Raw genomic sequence first — 21,156 nt, forward strand, 5'->3', positions numbered from 1 at the left:
TGACAGAGATCTTGGACCTGATCCAAAGACCAAGTGTGTCTAAAGGATCTTGGCGTAATTATCAGTCACGGGTATGGACACTTTTACGGTCCATCTTGAAGGACAACTAGAAACAGATGCCTCACAAATCACTCCTATGACAAGCAAAAATTATACTGATAGGAACAATGGTATTCATTGTTATGAGTACATTGGAACCTCTTGTAATGAACTTCATTCATTCTGTGACTCCATTATTAAACTGAAATATTCGCTATTTGAAATATTTATGGCAAACGTGCCAAAGCACTACCGAACCTTTGGAATTGTGTGCACCCCAAAGTATTGTTCGTTAATAGTCAAATATTGTTTACAAAACTTGTTTGTTAATCAATTTGTTAATTGGGGCGTTTGTTATTCAAGATTAAACTGTACAATATTTGGCTTACATAACAGTAATACTGAATGGTACTTAAATAAAAAATTATCTTTAAAGGGTTATATTTTAATTTCTTTCTGCAATACAAAATTATGCTTACAAAATTGAATACAAAAAATATTGCACTCATTCTATCAGTTTCTAACAGATCAGTTTTAAATTGAGAAACTTGTAAACACATCATCCTCTCCAAAACAGTTTACAAAAATGTGGAGAGTATTGTTTAACAGCTTAATTACCAGTAAATCTCTGAAGAGGCTTATTGCAGACTGCACTGCATGGTAAAAACCTCTACAAAAGACATCACAGATGATTGCACTTCAGAATGCATAATGTTTGCAACAGTTCATTTTCCTTGATATGTGCATAATACAAATGAATGTTGTATATAAATGCTTTTAAAAAAAGCAAGGATAAAAACTGCAGCAGCAAAAGAAAAAAATCACAAATAAGTGAGTGAGAGAGAGAGAGAGTGAGAGAGAGAGAGAGAGAGAGAGAGAGAGAGAGAGAGAGAGAGAGAGAGAGAGAGAGAGAGAGAGAGAGAGAGAGAGAGAGAGAGAGAGAGAGAGAGAGAGAGAGAGAGAGAGAGAGAGAGACTCCAAAGTAAAAATTGAAAATGGGAGCACTGTGTGTTTGCATGTGTGTATTTACCTAATTGTAGTTTACAGGACTGGAACAACATTCATAGGATTCTGTCTCTTGCTCTCAAATTATCATAGTTTCAAAAAGTGTCTGTGTGCATATATTTTAACTTGATATATTTACTTAGCTGTAGTATACAGGGTTGGAGCTATACTCATGGGGTTCCTGTCTTTTTGTTTCTACTCTTAAACTTTGCCATAAATTTATCTATGGCGTTAACTTTAATTATATTTTCATCCAACTTGTTCCATAAGTCCATGCATTTATATGGAATGCTATACTTCCCAACACTGTGTATTTACCTAGCTGTAGTATAGAGTAAAATTCCTTTTATCCGACCTTGGTGGGACCTACCCTAGATTAGATGTTTGGAAAAGTCGGATGTTTGGACGTACACTAAAACATTAAGAATTTTTTTTAGAAAGTCACTCATTTGAGACATTTTCACTTATCTATGGTACAATAAAGCATAATAATCAACACAGCAGAGTGGAGGAGAAATAATCACCAAAGGCCGAACGTAAACACTGAAATGTCTACTAAAATAACAGCTGACCTGAACTCCATGAGCTGGTAGAGGCGATAGACGCAACTAAAGAATCACTTGACGGTCAGATGTTTGGACAAATTCAACTTTTATCCGATTTGGGACATTGAAGAAAAAAGTTGAATGTTTGAAGGTTGGATAAAAAGAATATTACTGTACTACAGAAAGGAGCATTGTTAATTGGATCCCAAATACTACTCTCCAGTTTATCATATCTGGCCTCAAGTTTATGTACTGTTCCAACTTGGTTTATATCCTTAATTTCCAACTACCATATCTAGATTTGAATTAATGCATTATTCCCCTTGTTAGCTATTACAAATATTTACGCATCTATATTGGAAACTGTGTTTCTTCATATCCTTTAGACATGCAGTCCTTCTTAATGCCACTTTGATCTTCTGCAATAGTCTGCATATGTCTCTTACAATCCTGTTGATATGTCCGTCAGGCAACAGGTTGTCTTTTGTGTGTGTGTATTTACCTAATTTATAGTATACAGGAAAGGAGGAACACTTGCTGAGTACTGTCTCCTCTTCTCTAACTTTACATACTTAGACTCAAATTCACGTACAGCTCCAATTTAATCTATATCTTTGATTTCCAATTATCATATTTAGATTTGAACTCCTGTAGTGTTTGAGCTTGGGCTATGTCACCTTCTAAGCTATTCCACACCTACATCAACATGAAAAACTGCATTTCTTCACATCCTTTCGACATGTTTTTCTTTATTTACTTCCATGACCTCTTAAAGCTCTCCCATCTTTAATTAGATCTCTTCTACAAATGCAATCTATCCCATTTAGTGACCTGAACATTATAATCATGTCACCTCCTTCTCTTCAATCTTTCAAAGTTGGTAGACCAAGTACTTTTAGTCTTTCCTTATATGGTTTAACTACCTGGCTGGGGCCCAGTTTGGTTGCTGCCCTTTGTATTCTCTCAATATTAATTATATTCTTCACTTTTTTGGGAACCATACTACTGATGCATATTCCAGTCTTGGATGTATCAGGGTTTCAGTGAGTTTTTTCATCATCTCTTCATCCATATGATGGAACTCCACTTTAATCTTCTGCAGTACTCCATATGTCTCTCCCACAATCCTGCTGAGTGTGTGTGTGTATTTACCTAGTTGTATCTTACGGGAAGGGTAGCTATGCTCATGGTGTCCCATTTTGTATCTCGCAGTGTCTAATTTACTCTTAAATTCATGTAGGGTTTTTGTACACACTATTGCTTTGTCCAATTTGTTCCATATATCCACCACTCTGTGTGAAAAGCTGTTCTTTTTCAGGTCTCTTCTACAACTGTCCTTTTTGAACTTCATGTCCCCTTGTATTTCACTTATCCCAATTTAGTAAGTTTTCTATCAAGAACTTCCATGCCTCTCATGATTCTATAGATGGTCAACAAATCATCTCTTTCTCTTCTTTGTTCCAGTGTTGGTAATTCCGGTTTTGACAATCTCTCCTTGTATGATAGTTTTGAAAGTGTTGGGGCTATCTTTGTAGTTGCTCTTTGGATTCTTTCAATTTTCCTTATATTGTGTATGTGTGTATAAAAACAGTTCACAAACCGAAAAAAAAAATAAAGTCAGGAATGTGAAGAAAATAGGCAGAAATCAATGTCAGGGAAAGGAAAAGGTACCAAAAGAAGAATATATAACACATGCAGGCCTGCATCATTAACCATTAAGCAAGATAAGCTTTGGGCCTCAAGGGATAAGGAGCACCACCAGAATTGTTCTTCTTTTCTTTCCAGTTCTGGTTTCACAATGAACCATGGTGCAAATGCTGTAGATCACCTACAGCCCATAAGCAGGGACCCCCACTATAAATAAGATACAGACGCTCCTCTACTTACGTTCATTCATTTTACATTTCTTTTATTTTATGTTTGAACCGACTAAAAAAAAAAAAAAATTTAGTGAATTTTTTAGTTTAGCGTGCTCTCCGTAGTACGAGACGTTCAAACGATACGCATGACTCTGCGTCCATTGTTTACATTGCACAAACGACAGGCTGAACGTGCCTTGCTTCCTCCTCCTCCCCCTCCTCCTTCTCCTCCACCATCTCACTTTATGTTGCTTGAATTTAATTTATTTGAAATTAATGTTATTATTTTACAATGCTATGTTTATAATTAATGATTTAGGGGTGTTTTATAAAATACGGTATTAGAATTAATGGATGTATAGTACAGTATGAACGATCATACATTACTGGAACGTACAGTAACAACTTACGTTCATTTTCACGTTTCGTTCGGCCATTCGGAACATAACTAAAACGTAAGTTGAGGAGTGTCTGTATATATATATATACACACACACACACACACACTCACATACATATAAAATCATAATAATAATACTATAATTGTTATTATAGTATCAAGGAGAATTAGTATTGTTTCTCTTTAGAGGTATGTGTGTGTATGTACACACACATACACACAAGAAGGGCTGGTGAATGGGGATGGAATGGGTATGGATGAAATGGGTGGGAATGGAATTCTACCTCTCTTGTAAGGAGGGAAAACCCCTTGGTATATGTATGTATGCATGCGTGTGTGTATATATATACGCATGCATGCCCCATAACCTTTTCAGTGCTTAAAACCTCCAGAGGACATAATCCGGCCCTGGATATATATCATGGAGAAAGAACAAGAGCAATTTGTGACTGTTCCAATGTGAGTGTAAATTCATAGTTTGACAACTGTAACTTGCCAAATATGTATGAATATGATCCCAGACACCAAAGTAGAGATGTATGGATATATAACAACAAAAGAAATTACCTGCTATGAACAAGTTAATTACATAACATTTTGAGTACTATAGTCTTGCATGCTATCCCTATGGCAAGCATGGAAAAAAGTAAAAGAAAAAGAAAATAAGATATGTAAATGTATGTGTGTTTATATGTATGTATGTATGTATGTATGTGTGTATATATATATATATATACATATATATATTATATATATATATATATAATAATATATATGTATATATTAATATATATTAATATATATGTATATATTAATATATATATATATATATATATATTACATATATATAATATATATACACACACACACATATATATATAAATATATATACACACACACACACATATATATACACACAGCCTGTGTATATATATATCATTTACTTAATGTAATCACAATTACTTACTAATAACAGTCACAAAGTATTTTCCTCTACTACATTCCTCATTTTTGTTAAGCCTTTACATGATAACCATCTTCTTGTGATGACAGACATTTTCTTCAGATCATTGACCTGAAAACATCTGAAACAATCTCCATAAAAAGATTCTAGAGTTCATTGATATGTCAAATTAGATCAATTCCACCTGCAAATTACTTCCAAGTGCCACAGGCATATCACAGTTGTTTAAAGCTTCTCTGTACTTAACTGCTCGTGTTGAAATGCATTGCAAAAATTATACAAAAAACTTGGAAATAAAATAAACCGTGTTCTGCCTGCAGCACTGCTTTACTAAAAATAATTTGAAAATTGGGATTTCTGTTTTTCTTTCTCCTTTTTTGTTTTTTCTTCTTTTTTGACAAATCTAAGCCTATGCAAAATCTATGAATATAAACCCTTCAAAATGGGCTGCTCATAGCTCATTACCTTCAACAAGGCTTTCTCATTTACAGTAACTAAAAACAACAACCTTGCAGATTTGTATTACGTATCACTAATCACAATACAGCTTTAGCAATCACACGAAACTATGAATTCCATATTCAAATGTTTTATTGCTATTATGAACTCTAGCAAATCAAATGTAAATTAAACAAGATTAATTTTGGTACATTCCATCAACTAGAAAATCCACACGAGCATAATGCCTCCGCATCCAAACATCTTGCAATCGTGTGTAGCCAAGGATTCCCCCGGCCAAGATCAGACAGAGTAAAACAAAGATAAATATCTGTAATGAATAGCTATTCCCAACAACGCTACCATCTCCGTACGGTGACTTCATAAAAGCCTCATCAGAAGTTGGCGGTTTGTTATGCGGAGGTTTTGTCTGACCGGCAGTTTTATTCAAATGTGATTCAACCGAAGGTACACCAACTGCTGACGAGTTCTGGGTCAAGTTAGTGGCGACAGGAGTAATGGCACGTGAACTGTTGTGAGTGGAAGAATTATTTATATGTAATGTACTATTTGATTCCATTTGTGTTCCATTTCCGACTAAAGTGTGTACTGTTTCTGGAACACCTGGTGGAGGCTCAGCTTCGACACCTTTCCTGGGAACAGACTGACTTCCGACACCTTTTCTGGGAATTGATGCACTTTTTATATCAGCTCTTGCAAGATCTTGAGGCTCAGGTCCTTTGCCAACCCCCTTCTTCGGTACAACAGAAGGTGGGTTGCTAACTACACCTTTTCTGGGAACCGACTGACCAACTGGAGTCGTTTCTACACCCTTACGAGGCACTGATGGTGAATCTTCTACATCTAACTCCGGTAACATAATACCTACTCCCTTACGAGGCACTGATGATGGACCTTCTACTTCTTTCTTGGGGTCAGTTTTTTTATCCTCCCCCTGTTCTTCCATAGTGTTCTTCTTGGAGGCATCTTGTGAATGTTCCACTGCATCAACAGCACCTTCTCTATTAGTTCCTGTTCCTTCTGACATCTTGTCTTTTGTAGGTTTTGTAAGTTCTAATAGGCTGACCTCTTCATTTTGCTCTTCGCTTAATTTATCCTCAATGCAGTCTTTTGGCGATTCTTCCTTTCCACTACTTGTTCCTTCATCCTGAACACCGTTTTCAACTGGGAAAGATAAAAGGACAACATTGAAGAAAAACAGATTTATTTCTGAAATCAATATACTAATCAAGTGATTAATCAACTGTTGCCTCATGTTTCATCATGCAGAAAACCCACAGCCCCACAGTGGATGGCAACAGTCCTCAGAACCTCCCAAAGATCTCTCTGGGAAGATCTGCAATCTGTGTTGCATCAGTGTGGAACAGTTTCTAAATCAATGGCTGAAACTGGCAGTTCCCCAATGAATGAAAAATGTAATAAATAGGGTTGAAGTTATTACAGAGAAATCTTGGGCCCAGTTTGGTGATCAAGTACCAACCCCCAGGGCTGCATTTTCTGATGAAGGTGAAGGGGTTGATTAGGTTTTGAAAATGGGCAGCTTCACTGTCCATCTGGCAGGACCACTACATGTAGTCCTCCATCACTGGTCTCTCCCTTTAACCTCTTCACTCCGGGGCACATCGCACATCTGGCAGCATTAGCTGCCCGATGTGCGATGTTGCGTCATAAAAATCGCATTATAAAAAATAAAGTCAGTGCTCAATCATTCGTTCTCTTTCACCCGTGAATTTTGATATCCATAGAAAATATGATGAAGCCAGTTTAGAGAGAATGGAGGTTACGTAGGTACGACTACAATAAATATAATCAAGACGCCGACATCGGCATCATCGCGTACCCACTTGCTCCTCATGACGCCTACGTTGGCATCACCATATGGAAGTGGTTAAAACTTTGTAAATAATTAAAACCTACTCAATGCCCTAACCATCTCAGTACCTCATGGCTGGGGGGTCATCCCTGTCAAATCACTTCAGCAAGAAAATCCACAGCACTAACAACCAGTTGGTTTAGCCCCACTGCTTCTTTGCATGCACCCCACCCCCCGCTTCTCATCCACATAAAAGTAATTTAAAGTAATTTATGCCTTGCTGTGGATGTACTATGTCTTGCTGCATTGCTTCTGACCCAGGACAAAAGGCGGGAGACAGGGATGACCCGTCATCCACGAGGAGCTAAGAGGAGAAAGAGGAAAGGGTGGTAGATGGGAGTGAAATGGGAGGGACTGGCTACATGCCTTTTGATTTGGCTATCTCCCTCTCCCCTGCTTGATAGACGTTCCATGAGCATCCAAAACCCCCTATACTCCATTCATCCACTTCATTCTCAGTCTTCATCCCAAGTTCACTCTGCCCACTTCTACTTTTTCCATTTTTCCCTCATCTTTCCTCATTCCTATCAATCAACCAATCTGTTGACCCTGGTTTCTCTTGCAGAAGACCCGCCTCTTCCAGGAAACTGGCAATAGCCTCTAGTCAGGACCATGAATCACTTCAAGAACAGATACTGTCTGGGTATTGTTACTGTGGGGCATAGTAGTATGAGGTGATCTGTCTCTCCTCGAAGCGGATCTGGGGCAGTTTGATTCTGTGTTGGCTTGGCCTACTCTGTCTTAATGATGGATGGTGTCCAGCTGTGCCAGTGTGATTCTTGTATGGTGTGGGAAGATTTTCTTTGTGGAATTTATATCTGGGGGTTGTAGTATTGAGTTTGGTGGTCATTCTTGGAAGGCTTGATTTGTTACCTGGGTATGAATGTGTGTCTATGTGGATGTTTTGTGGGGTTTGGGTGGTAGGTTGTGGTAGATGTTTGATTAGGATGCTGCAGGTGTATTTTTCTTTTCATTCTGTTGGTAGTGCTTACAAGATGTTAGTGTGATGTGAGAGGATGGAAGATATAGTGTAATGTCCTCATTCCTACTTTCCATATGCTCATCACATTATCTTTTAATAAAATAAAGGGAACTGGGGTAAAAAAAAATTAACACTTCAGAGATGACAAATTAACATCTAGAGATACCTGCTTGTGTGTCCTCAAGTGGTAAGGGTGTAGGCAACATTTCTGGTTCCTTGGATTTGAAGCCTTCCATTTTCAAAGACACCATATCCCCTTCTGTCTTGCCAGTGAGATGATTTAAAGCCACTTGATCCTGCCGACTCCCGCCCTGCAAAAAATCCATTGCTATATATCAGCCTCATTCATACTCAGTGTACACTGGTGGTGCAATCAAGTGGGTCTTGCATCTTCCTAGTCATGGACTTGAGTTTTGCATTTCTCTCCACTTCCCAGCAGTGACTGATACCTCCCCGAGAAGTCCAAGCACATTGGGTAAAGAAGATATCTTTAGCTGGAAGATACTCACTACCATCATGATGTGTGACACTTTCTTTTATTCGGGCAACTACCCACCTATTACATTCTGCACCATGGATCATTGTTGCCATCATTATCTAGCTCCTTGGTCACATATTTGACGCTGTAAACCAACCCTTACGTACAGGCTGTGACACGTTTTGTTAATCACTTTTGTACGTAGGTGACGTTTGCCCCTTTTACTCCTTCAGTAATGAACAGGTTACCATGAGTTACCAAAAATTAATTACCCTGTCACAACGTCTTTCATCAGATCTCATTCTGCTTAGAACCAGACTAAATCTGCTCTAACTATTTCCAGGTTAAAATGACTGCATTTCCATAACACAATACATTTTCTCTCACACATACACAGATGAATCAGAATGGAGGAGGAAATTTTGAAAAGGGTGTAAATTATGAATAAAAGTCACACCAAAATTGTCCTATTGATTTGCTTGTGATAAACTAAGACACAAGGAAAAAATAATGAGTCTGATAACAGACTGAATTAGATATAGTCTAAATAGATGGAAAAACACATGGTAAAATAATTAATACACCCAATCTGTTCTGATGAAGGAAAAGAACTCTGAAGGGTTTGATCATATATGATTCTTCTAAAACTGGAGACTTATCTCCATTAAAAAAATAGTACATACATACATATTTATTTTTTACTTATTTATTTATTACTATTTTTTTTACCAAGGAAAAAGCCTTGGTAAAAAAAATAGTAATAAATAAATAAGTAAAAAATAAATAAATAAATGAAAAAAAAAATAATAACAAATAAACAAAATAATAACAAATAAACAAAATAATACAAAAATAAAAAGATAAAAAATATATATATTAATAATAATGATGATGATAATAATAAAATAATGACCACTTTTAACTTCTATTATTCCTTCTACTACCCTCTTTAAATCTCTTTACCACCACTGTATCTCTTCAGTACAATACCACTCCCAAGAGCATTAGTGCTGGGTTATTACAAATTAAATATTTGAAGGGGTAGAGTAGAATAAAAACAATGTATTAAATAAAATGAAAAAACAGAAGTATGGGAGGTATGTAACTATAGACCTTGAATGTAAGAAAAGCCCCATGGTCTGGTGGGTTCTTAAATTCGATAAAGGAATTCCTTGGTTTACAACAATCTTGACTTGCTCCATTTCACGGTTACAACAATGGCAGTCCTTGTCCCTGTACATTCCTTTTTGCTTATCTTTTTTTTTTAATCTTTTTCTTTTTTCTTTACTATTTTTTCTATCTTGTATTAATATTATTATTTTCTCCCTTTGTATGGGGGAAAAGGGCCTTTGGTATATATATATATATATGTAACAATACCCTCACCTCCCTTTCTAAGTGCATACCTCAAGGGCAGACACTTAAGTCTGACCAAGGCTAATTACCAGATGTCAGTTCTCTTTATAAGAAAAGGTGGAGGAAATAGAGTTGAAGTTGACAGATCAAGATTCTGGGCCTGGTCCAGTGACTGAGTCTCAGCACCTTAGGGTTGTTCCTCCAGATAGAGGTACTGACATCTTGCCGGCTCATCACTGGTCTCCCCTTTCTTCAAATTGATAAATTGTGAGATGTTCTACTCCATTGAAATGAGTCTTAAAGACATTCATGCTACTGGCATAAAACACCAAGTGTACTAGGCTACAGTTTTGTTTCAATCTTCGTTTGAGGGTTCCTTATCTTTCTTTTCCCCATTTTTTTTCTAAAGAGAAAAAGTATGCTTAAATATTCTGATATCAATCATGCCATACTTTTGATACACTACTGTACAAATATCTCTTACCTGAGATGTGACTGGAGAAAGTCCATGGCTCAAATCCAGCAGAGACTGTGTCTTTCCTATTAAACAGGGAAAGATAAGAGCCACAAGCAGAACCCAAGAACGACACATGGTTCCTGCCAAGTTAATAACAAAAAATAAAATTGTGAAACACTGACATCATATATTGTATTGCTTCAACATCCAACACCTTATACTATGGATTCGCTGATCTACATTTTTGTATAACAGCAAATATGCAAGATCAATTCACCTCTTTGGGCAGGAGCTCTAAATAAATATGATTTTTATTCATGACTCCTCATGCAATTCTCGGAGATGTGCTGCATGCAGTAGTTCAACACAATAATCATATCAATCATAATCCCTCATAACTCTCTCAGGTGAATCCTATACTTACGGATTTAGTGACACAAATTTTCTTTCTTATTATCTTCAAGGACATATATATATATATATATATATATATATATATATATATATATATATATATATATATATATATATATATATATATAAATATACAGTATATATAAATAACATACAAAGGCTCTGCTTACTGGTTTCTTGCAGCTTACGAGAAATTAGCCACGGGAATTGTTAAGAGGACAGATTGTTATGCATTAATGCACTATACATACCAATGATCCTTTTCCCTTGAAGGGGGGGGGGGAGTCAAAGCATAGCATACACCTGTTCCACACCCATCCAAAACTCACACAACACCCCTCTCATTTTAGCACCTGAAGGATAAAGGGTCATATCTGTCCTCTTCCATATTCATCAGATCAAAGGTAATGCAGTGAGACACAGTTCTTCCACAGCATGGCACAATAGTTAAAGCTGGCTTACCCTACTGCTTCATTACAATAAAATTCCTTTTATCCGACCTTGGTGGGACCTACCCTAGATCGGATGTTTGGACGTAAACTAACAGATTAAAAAGATCACTGGTTTGGGACATTTTCACTTATTTATGGTATAATAAAGCATAATAAACAACACAATAGAGTGGAGGAGAAACAACCAACAATGGCCAAACGTAAGCAAACTCTGAAATGCCCGCCAAAATAAGAGCCGACATGAGCGCCATGAGTCAGTAGTTGCGATAGCAACAACTAAACATTCACTCGATGGTCGGATGATTGGACAAATTCAACTTTTTATCCGACTTGGGACATTGAAGAAAAAAGTCGGACGTTTGGACTAGTCGGATGTTCGAAGGTCGGATAAAAGGAATTTGACTGTATATGGTAACCATTCCCACCTCACACACACAAAATGGAGTCATGTCATTTCTTCATCAATTTACAATCATTCTTCATTCACTCCTTGCACATTCTTCCTTCTTCAAAAGATATTCCTCTTAACCCAGTGACCCCTCTCCCTGTCCATCCACCTCATTTTTGGTCTTCCTATCAAGTCCACTCTATCCACACTCTTCCTGTTAGTCTTTCTTCACACCAATATTTTTCACTCTATCCTTATTACACCTACCATATTTCTCAAACAATTCATCTCATACACATTTAAGTTCTTCCTTTCTGGCTGTCATATGACAGCAACATGAGAGATTCTACACTACAATCAATAACAACAGTTTTTCCTGCCTCCCTCATATTCTTAACCACTGCTCAAAGCAATACTGTGGGCACAATCACCCTTTGTAAAGCCTCTTTGCATTCATCCCTAGATACACATTTCTCATAATACTTTTCATTCCCCCTCTCCGATACTTACTTCCTTTAGTCTATTTCTTTATCTCTTAACTCATATCAATGCAGTCCACGTCAATTATGAGCACGTACCCCGTCAGTACTGGGTTGCGATTTTCCCTTAATCTTGGCTGCTGCCAAGCTATTGCATTCATCTCTGTGACAACCCTTCCATAGCAGAGTATTACAGCTTCTCTCCAGTCATCATCATCATCAATTCAGGGGCAAACGCCAATGGGCAGGTCGCTTCAGTCATCCACTGGTACCAGTTCCCACAATCTCTCTGATCAAGCTTCCATGCATCCTCTCAACCCCTTCGATACGATGACGCCTACGTAGGCGTCATGAGGAGCAAGTGGGTACACGAGGATGCCGATGTCGGCGTCTTGATTATATATATTGTAGTTGTACCTGCGTGACCCCCATACTCTGTAAACTGGCTTCATCATATTTTCTATGGATATAAAAATTCACGGGAGAAAGAGAACGAGCAATACAGCGGTAACTTTATTCTTTATAATGCGAATATTATGACGCAACATCGCACATCTGGCAGCTAATGCTGCCCGCGAGATTTTGGCCCATTGTGAAGGGGTTAACAGGTTCAATGAACTCAGCCTAGCCATTTGTAAACGGATGTCTCTTGTGGAAACAACCGAGAGTAGAATCAACATCAGTGCACCTCAAGTAGAGTAATCTTTTCCATGCTGTGTATCATACATACATACATATACCAAGGCTTTTTCCCCCTTTCAAGGGAGGTAGCCAAAAAGGGGAAGGCATAAAAACACTCCCACCCATTTCATCCCTAAATACACTCCACACCCCTCCCACCCTCCCTCTCATCTGAGCACCTCCTGGATGACGGGTCATCCCTGCACCTTGCCCACTGCCCTGGGTCAGAAGCAGTGTCGCAAGACACAGCACATCCACAGCAAGGCCGCTTCATTTAATTGGCAACCCCCCCCTCTCTGTATCAATTTTCTTTTTATTCTGCCTGGTACCAAACTATTTCACCAATATCTCCGGTAACTTTTCATGAACAATGAGATTAATCAATCTGTTGCCGCTGCCCAGGGATCAGAGCATTGGAATTGCCTCTTACACTAATAGGGGTTCACTAGAAAGTATACTGTATATACATATATACATATACCAACGGCTTTTTCTCCCTTACATGGGGGGTAGCCAAAAAGAAAACATATACATAGTCTTACAATGCCCAGCACATGTTCAAGAAAAACTTCATAGAACTTCTTCATTGAGTGATCTATGGAACATGGCTCTCTTCTATAAAAATGGCAAAATTAGGACATTGGACTAAATCATTGATATAATAGACCAATATCATCCTAATGCAACCACCATGAAATATAAGTTTTGAAGAGAAAACAGTAATTTTTCACATTCTCGCATACAAATACAATAGATTTACCATCAAGCCACAAATAAGTTAAATGACATGTTTAGGGCTGTCACATATTGTTAACCTATTCAATACAAGTCAAATATTCGTGCACACATTAGCTGCCCAACGTATGATGATGCATCACAATACGAGCATTACAAAATATAGTTACGGCTGTTATATTTGTTCTCTTTCACCCAGAATGTTTGCAACCACCAAAAAAATGATCAAGCCTGTTCACAGAATAAAAGGGTCATTCAGCTACAACTACAAAATAATTATAATCAGGAAGCCGAAGCTGGCATCCTCATGTACTCACTCGAACATCATGACGCCTACGTAAGCATCATCGTACTCAAGGGATTAAGAATACTATAGACTTGACAATTTCATCTTGATACTTTTGACAAGCATGACCTAACCACCTTCTGTATCAAATATTTTTCTTATAAACACTGGGTCCATTATCATTTTTCTGTGGTGATTTGGTGTTAAAAAAGAAGAAGAAGAAGAAAAAGAAAGAAAGAAAAAAAATGTCTGTCTTTGAACAGGTCAATATCTTGGACTGAAACTGTGTCAATACAGAATGGGCCTGGAAATGGAATACCAACTACCGATACACATCCCATAACAACAATGTTGATCATCATATCTTTCACTCTCCAACATTAATACACTATACAGACTGTCCAACATTACCACAGTACAGACATCAGTACAAAGTCTTCACTTCGAATGACTTATAGGCTAACTTCAGTGTTGGAGAAAGAATCCTCAAAGACCGTCACTTGGCACATCAAATTGTGGGAACTCATCCCAGTGCTCACTGCAACACACACAAACCGACATGCATAGGGCACTTTACGTGCACCACTGTCCTCTCAGGGTTAGGAGTTTGCAAAAGAAAACTCACCAAACTGCCTCACTCACCACGTCACAGAGGTCTCAGCTCCACCGGTGTCATGAGGACGTTATTTAACGGACAGAACTATACAAAGATTACATGTGCCTGTGACAAATGAAACACTATGTGTACAAAGAGAGAAACAGCAGGGATGAACACATCACTCACCCATGGCAATGAGTGACTTTGAACACAGCATGGTTAAATGGTGTGCGCTTTTCACTCCTGTGCCAGGGCAACCTGACTCAAAAGACATGCGGTGTGACATGGCAGTAAGCATCTCCTACACGAGAGAACTGAACCAAATTATCCACTGAAAGTATCTGTTCTATGCCAGTATCACAAACACATTTTTTTACTTTTCTTTTTTGTTCTTTAAAGATTGGTATTTTTTCGCAAGTGCACACCTACATGATATAGCATTAGAAAATTAAATATTTTGTAAATCATAATACACCAAAGTAATATACATTTCTCTTGGCAGAAAAAAAAAATAAAATAAAATAAAATGCCAAAAGCAAATACATGACCAAATAACGTTGCCATCATAAAATCAAGACGCCATGTTGTCTGTCCAGTACCACTAAAAGCAAATACATTACCAAATGAAGCTGAGACCACAGGATCTGAAAATGCCCTCAGTACTTCCATCAGTACCTCACACAGTTATAGAGGTGAGGTGACAAAATAAAAAGTTAAGCTAGAGTAATGAGTTTGTTCAATGCCAGACGTTTTGACCCTTACAGTCTTCCTCAGTGGAAGATCGTAGAGACTGAAACATCTGGCTCTGAATAAACTCACTACTCTAGCCTTAACTTTTCAATTTGCCACCTCACCTCTATTTATGTCAATCTTTACTTACCTCACACAGTGCATATTTTCAAAACAGTGCTATGGAGCCGAGATTCATGAATTTCTTAAATCTATGCAACTCCTGTACACCCTACAGTCTGATCGGATACCAAAACTGGCTGTCAACATCCCTGACAACAACAATGATCATGACCCTGATGACCTATAGAATTACAGATAACACATTACTAAATGCAGGTTAGGTTAGAATAGATGAATTTATACTTTAATTTATTTGACTACCGCATCTATCAAAACAAAGATGACATCTCAAGCAGCACCAGTGGCTCCATTCATTATTGAATCACTTTTAGAAACATTTTCTATTATTGATTTCTGCCACGAAAAACGTGTATTACATGGATTTATTATAATTTACAAAATACATAATTTTCTAATACTATATTATGTAGGTGTATACTTCCAAAAATTTACCAAAATACTTTTTTCTTTTTACATGATTATGTTGGAGTTTGGTTAGGTACGGTTATATTACGTAAGGAATTATTGGACACCTTAAATTTCATGTTAAATAACCATGTTTGCATGATTCTGGAATTTTACCTCCTAAGTATCACTGTGACTGAACTTTCTAAACACTGTGACTAGTACATTCTCTATCTAGCACACATTTTAATTATACTGTATTTCTGTGATGAAAAAAAATTCTCCAAAAAAGTCTTTGCATTTCTCAAAAATGCTACCCAGAATAAATCTACCATCTATTTTATGTGATTATTTAGTAATTACATCAATCCAGAGTACCTAAGCATTTTTTCTTCTAATATGACAAGAGCTCTAATAAAGTAAGAATACATTTTGTACAAATCAGTCTTCTGAGCTGCAATTAATGTGATAATAGTGCTAATGTCATTACTGATACAGCACAACCCAAATGTCTGTTAATATAATCAACATAGCGACCACCCTCTATGATGACAGCTATCACACCATCCATCCCTGTAAATAACCAACATCATATTACCGTCTTACTTTAAACATATCAATGTAGCTCTCCAAATTACATATTTTTCAGAAATTCACTTACCAGTATTCATGCCGTCAACCACAAGAATAAAGTCTCATAGCTGACAAAAATATGGAACTTTCTCTCTAAGAGGAATTATCTACATCCACATCCGTGTATCGTCCAACTTTATAAACAAACCCTTAGCTAGACACTTTCAAAACGACGTCATAGGAATTACCCATGATTTATGAATATCTACAGTAACTGTTTAAGATAAAGAGAATTATTACTCTTTGATTCAGACGGAATTCCTGAAAAATTAATTGCATGCTATATTCCCTAAACCATTTTTGGGTTTTGGCAACCTTGCGCAATTTCCCGCAACATTTGAATCCCTTCACACTTGCTGTGATATTTTTTTCCTTGCTTCACTTATAACTGAATGACAGAAAGTGTTTATATAACAAAAATTCGATTCTTATATATATATATATATATATATATATATATATATATATATATATATATATATATATATATATATATATTACATATATATATATATATATATATATATATATATATATATATATATATATATTTTATATATATATACTATACAATCTCCATATATATATATATATATATATATATATATATATATATATACATATATATATATATATATATATATATATATATATATATATATATATATATATATATATATATATATATATATATATATATAAATACAGCGGCGGCGCCATGAATTTTTAGTTGGGGAGGCTATGGGGGGCTGAGCAATTTTTTTGGGGGGCTAATAGTAATATGATAATACACATATATTATCCTCATTTCAGAAGGGGAGGGGGTTAATGGTAGGGCTAGCACTGATGGCTGACAAATCTTTAGCCCTGGCAATTAAAAATTCCACTTAATAATATTATTTCAATGAGTGTTTTAAAATTTCAATTTGCTCATTTCAGTTGGGGGGGGATAATGGGGGGGCTGGAACACTTTTTTTTGGGGGGCTAAAGCCCCCCCCCCAAGCCCCCCCTGGCGCCGCCACTGTATATATATATATATATATATATATATATATATATATATATATATATATATATATATATATATATATATATATATATATGCAAAGTGAACACTTGGAAAAAAAAACTAACGGAGCAGAGCGCTTTCGTATATTACATCTTCAATGCACTGAAAATATAACATACGAAAGCGCTCTGCTTCGTTAGTTTCTTTTTCCAAGTGGTCTACTTTGCATAAGTGAACACACGTACCCGTGTTATTAGCATATATATATATATATATATATATATCCACCACTCTGTGGAGAAAGCTGTTCTTTTTCAGGTCTCTTCTGTAACTGTCCTTTTTGAGCTTCCATCCTTGTCCTCTTGTGTGTCCTTTATCCCAATTTAGTAAGTCTTCTCTATCAAGAACTTCCATACCTCTCATAATTCTGTAGATGATCAACGAATCACCTCTTTCTCTCTTCTGTTCCAGAGTCGGTAATTCTAATTTTGATAATCTGTCTTCATATGACAATTTAGAATTTTAGATAGTGTTGGAGCCATCCTCGTAGTTGCTCTCTGAATTCTCTCAATTTTCTTTTTATTCTTTTTAGTATTGGGGTGGCCATAGTCTCGCTGCGTACTCCAATTTTGACCTTATCAGTGTGACTAGTATTTTCTTTGCCATTTTTTCATCCAAGTAAGTAAAAACCACTTTTATTTATCTTAGCAAGTTATAGGTTTCACCGACAATTTTGTTTATCTGTTTGTCAGACGAAATATCCTTTGTGATGATCACTCGCAGGTCTTTTTCAGATCCCACTTTCTTTACTACCTTTGCACCAATTCTATATTGCCCTGATATCGTTCTTTAATTTCTCCAAATTCCATTATGCTACATTTTTTCTGCCTCCATTTCCAAATTCTGTACAGATATCTCTGCAGTGATTCACCATGGTCTTGGATCACGTGCTGGACTCGTGATCGACAGTTATTACCCTCCCGGAAGAGATAATAGAGTTCACATATGTGTGTGTGTTTACTTAATTGCATTTAACTATTTACTTAATTGTATAATACAAGAAAGGATCAACGCTCGTAGTGTCCCGTCTTCTACTCTCCATATTTTTATACCTAACCTTAAATTCTGTATGTAACAGTCATTGCTGGGAATCAGAGAGGAGTGCGGGATTCAAACCCGTAATTTAGCGAATGGGAGACAAGCGGGCCTCGCTTTGTGGAGACATTTGATTGGATGAGAATTATTATCTGAAATTATTCCGATCCCTATATTGCTATTGCATTTTATGTATTTATTTAAAGCATATTCGTATGCTAAACAAATGTATATAGAAAAATAAAAACAACGGGAGTCTAGTACTCATTAAAGGAATATTTTATACATACATACATACATATACCAAAGGCTTTTTCCCCCTACACGGGGGGGGGGGGTAGCCTAAAAGAAAAAGGCATAGAAACCACTCCCATCCATTCCATTTCCTATATATTCCACTTCCCTCCACCCTCCTCCCTCCCTCTTATCTTGGCACCTCCTGGATGACAGGTCATCCCTGCATCCTGTCCACTGCCCTGGGTAAGAAGCAGTGTCGCAAGACACAGCACATCCACAGAAAGGCCGCTTCATAAATTCGGCGACCCCCCCCCCTCTCCGTCCCCTCATGCAGAAAAGGAGAAGACGGGGAGAAATCCCTTTGGGCTGCATAATTTTTTTTTCTCATATATACTTCCTCAACCCCCATCCCCCCCCCACCCCTCATGCATCACAGCATCATCTATACACAACCCCTCTCCATTCACCCCTATCTTCTGTTCTCTCCCGTCCTTCTATCATAGACATTCCTCTCTTTTGTAATGCCCCTTTCACCCCATCCATCCATCTCCTCCTAGGACGCCCCCTCATATTCACTCCTTCCACCTCTGCCATACACAATTCTTTTACTAATCTTTCTTCACTCATTCTTTCCATGTGTCCAAACCATCCTAATACTCTTTCATCAACCCTATCTCCCAGCTCCCTTTCCACCCCTGTTCTCCTCCTCACCTCCTCATTTCTCACTCTATCCAGCCTAGTAACCCCTATCATACTTCTCAGACATTTCATCTCAAACACATTCTCATGTTCCATGTTTCTGCCCCGTACAATGCTGTTGGCACAATCACTCCTTCATATAACCTCCTCTTAGCATCCATTCCCAGATGTCTATTTCTCATTACACTTTTTAATCCACCAAGGCATTTACTCACTTCTCTCAATCTACATTCTACCTCCACCCCGACTCCTCCCTTTCCTACCACATTTGCACCCAAGTATCTAAAACTATCCACTTCCTCCAGTCTTTTACCCTTAATGCTCACTTTCAGCCTGCTGTCACTCTCTCCCCTTGTACATCTCATCACCTTACTTTTACCCACATTTATCTTCAGCTTCCTTCTTTCACACACCTTCTCAAACTCTGTCACTAACTTCCTCAATCTCTCCTCTGATCCTGCTACAAGCGCAGTGTCGTCAGCAAACAAAAACTGACTCACCTCCCACTTTTCTCCATTTTGTTTAATTATCACCAACCCCTGACCCACTACCCTTGCATTCACCTCTCGCACCACCCCATCCATGTAAAGATTGAACAGCCAGGGTGACATAACACATCCCTGACGAAGTCCCACCTTTACCTCAAACCATTCACTCTCTCCATTTCTAATCCTAACACAAGCTCTCGTAAAAACTCTTGACTGCTCTTAACAGCTTTCCTCCTATCCCATATATCTGCAGTATCTTCCACAGTGCCTTCCTGTCTACCCTGTCATAAGCCTTTTCCAGATCCACAAAAGCCCAAAAAAACACCCTTACCTTTTCCTATAGCTTTCTCACATATCTGTCTTACCACAAAGATCTGATCTACACAACCCCTACCTGTCCTAAATCCACACTGTTCCTCACCAATTACTCCCTCTGTTCCTCTCCTAATCCTCTCAATCAAGACCCTCCCATAAGCCTTCCCAACTACACTCAACAAGCTGATCCCTCTGAAACTACTACACTCACACTTGTCCCTATTTCCCTTGTAAAGCGGAACTATACAGGCACTCCTCCAGTCCTCCGGCACTCTACCCTCTCTTAAACAAACATTGAATAACCTCACCAGCCAGTCCACCATAACTGTACCTCCTTTCTTCAGACATATTCTTCAGGAATATTTTATATTAGTTTTATTTGCAAAAATATACTCACAGATGACGTATTTCACTTACAAGTTCTAAGGTATTTTTTCAATCAAAGATACAAAGAAACAGACTGTATGATATTTTTTTAAACTCCTAATCGCATACTAATAAGCAGACAAAATATTGACCACGTCTTTTGAGTCGATGTCCTAGCGAAGGAATGAAGGGAACGAGTCTTGCTCGTCCTGTGTTTAGACGGTGACTCATTGTTGTGGGTGAGGGAAGCGTGTTACTTGGCTCATTCCTGTCTCTGTACAGGTGATGTTTCACTTTCCACAGCCACACGTTACCCTTGTACAGTTCTATTAACTGAATAAAATCCTCACGACGCCAGTAGAGCTGCGACTTCTGTGACGTGATGAGTGAGGCGGTTTTGTGGGTCCCCTGTTGCGCGTCACCAATCCAATATATATATGTGTGTATTTACCTAGTTGTATTTACCTAGTTGTATTTTACGGGAAGGGGAGCTATGCTCTTGGGGTCCCGTCTTCATATCTCATTTTATCTAAACTATTTTTAAATTCATGTATTGTTTTTGCACACACCACTTTCTCATCTAACTTGTTCCAACTGTCTATTGCTC

General features: G+C 37.5%; 1 protein-coding gene across 2 annotated transcripts; it reads right to left on the reverse strand.

Moving 5' to 3' along the window:
* Positions 1-463: 463 nt before the first annotated feature.
* On the reverse strand, positions 464-16,524 carry LOC143038416 (uncharacterized). 2 transcript variants are annotated; one of them, XM_076207572.1, is made up of 4 exons: positions 16,369-16,524; positions 10,445-10,557; positions 8,293-8,437; positions 464-6,435 (listed from the first exon to the last, which is right to left on the reverse strand). In XM_076207572.1, exons 1-4 carry the CDS (start codon positions 16,376-16,378, stop codon positions 5,450-5,452), a joined length of 1,254 nt encoding a protein of 417 aa, XP_076063687.1. In that variant the 5' UTR covers positions 16,379-16,524; the 3' UTR covers positions 464-5,449. The 2 variants fall into 2 exon arrangements, with proteins under 2 accessions (XP_076063687.1, XP_076063688.1); XM_076207573.1 differs by having other exon boundaries at positions 10,445-10,500; positions 16,369-16,479.
* Positions 16,525-21,156: the final 4,632 nt, after the last annotated feature.

This window comes from Oratosquilla oratoria, chromosome 24, assembly GCF_046742065.1.
Source record: "Oratosquilla oratoria isolate Oo_2021 chromosome 24, ASM4674206v1, whole genome shotgun sequence".
NCBI classification, from domain to species: domain Eukaryota; kingdom Metazoa; phylum Arthropoda; class Malacostraca; order Stomatopoda; family Squillidae; genus Oratosquilla; species Oratosquilla oratoria.

Coding starts and splice junctions, on each gene's coding strand:
- LOC143038416 (XM_076207572.1), bottom strand. Junction 8,438..10,444: donor TTTCTCCAGTCACATCTCAG/GTAAGAGATATT, acceptor GATTTTTTGCAG/GGCGGGAGTCGGCAGGATCA. Junction 6,436..8,292: donor ACTTGAGGACACACAAGCAG/GTATCTCTAGAT, acceptor TATCTTTCCCAG/TTGAAAACGGTGTTCAGGAT.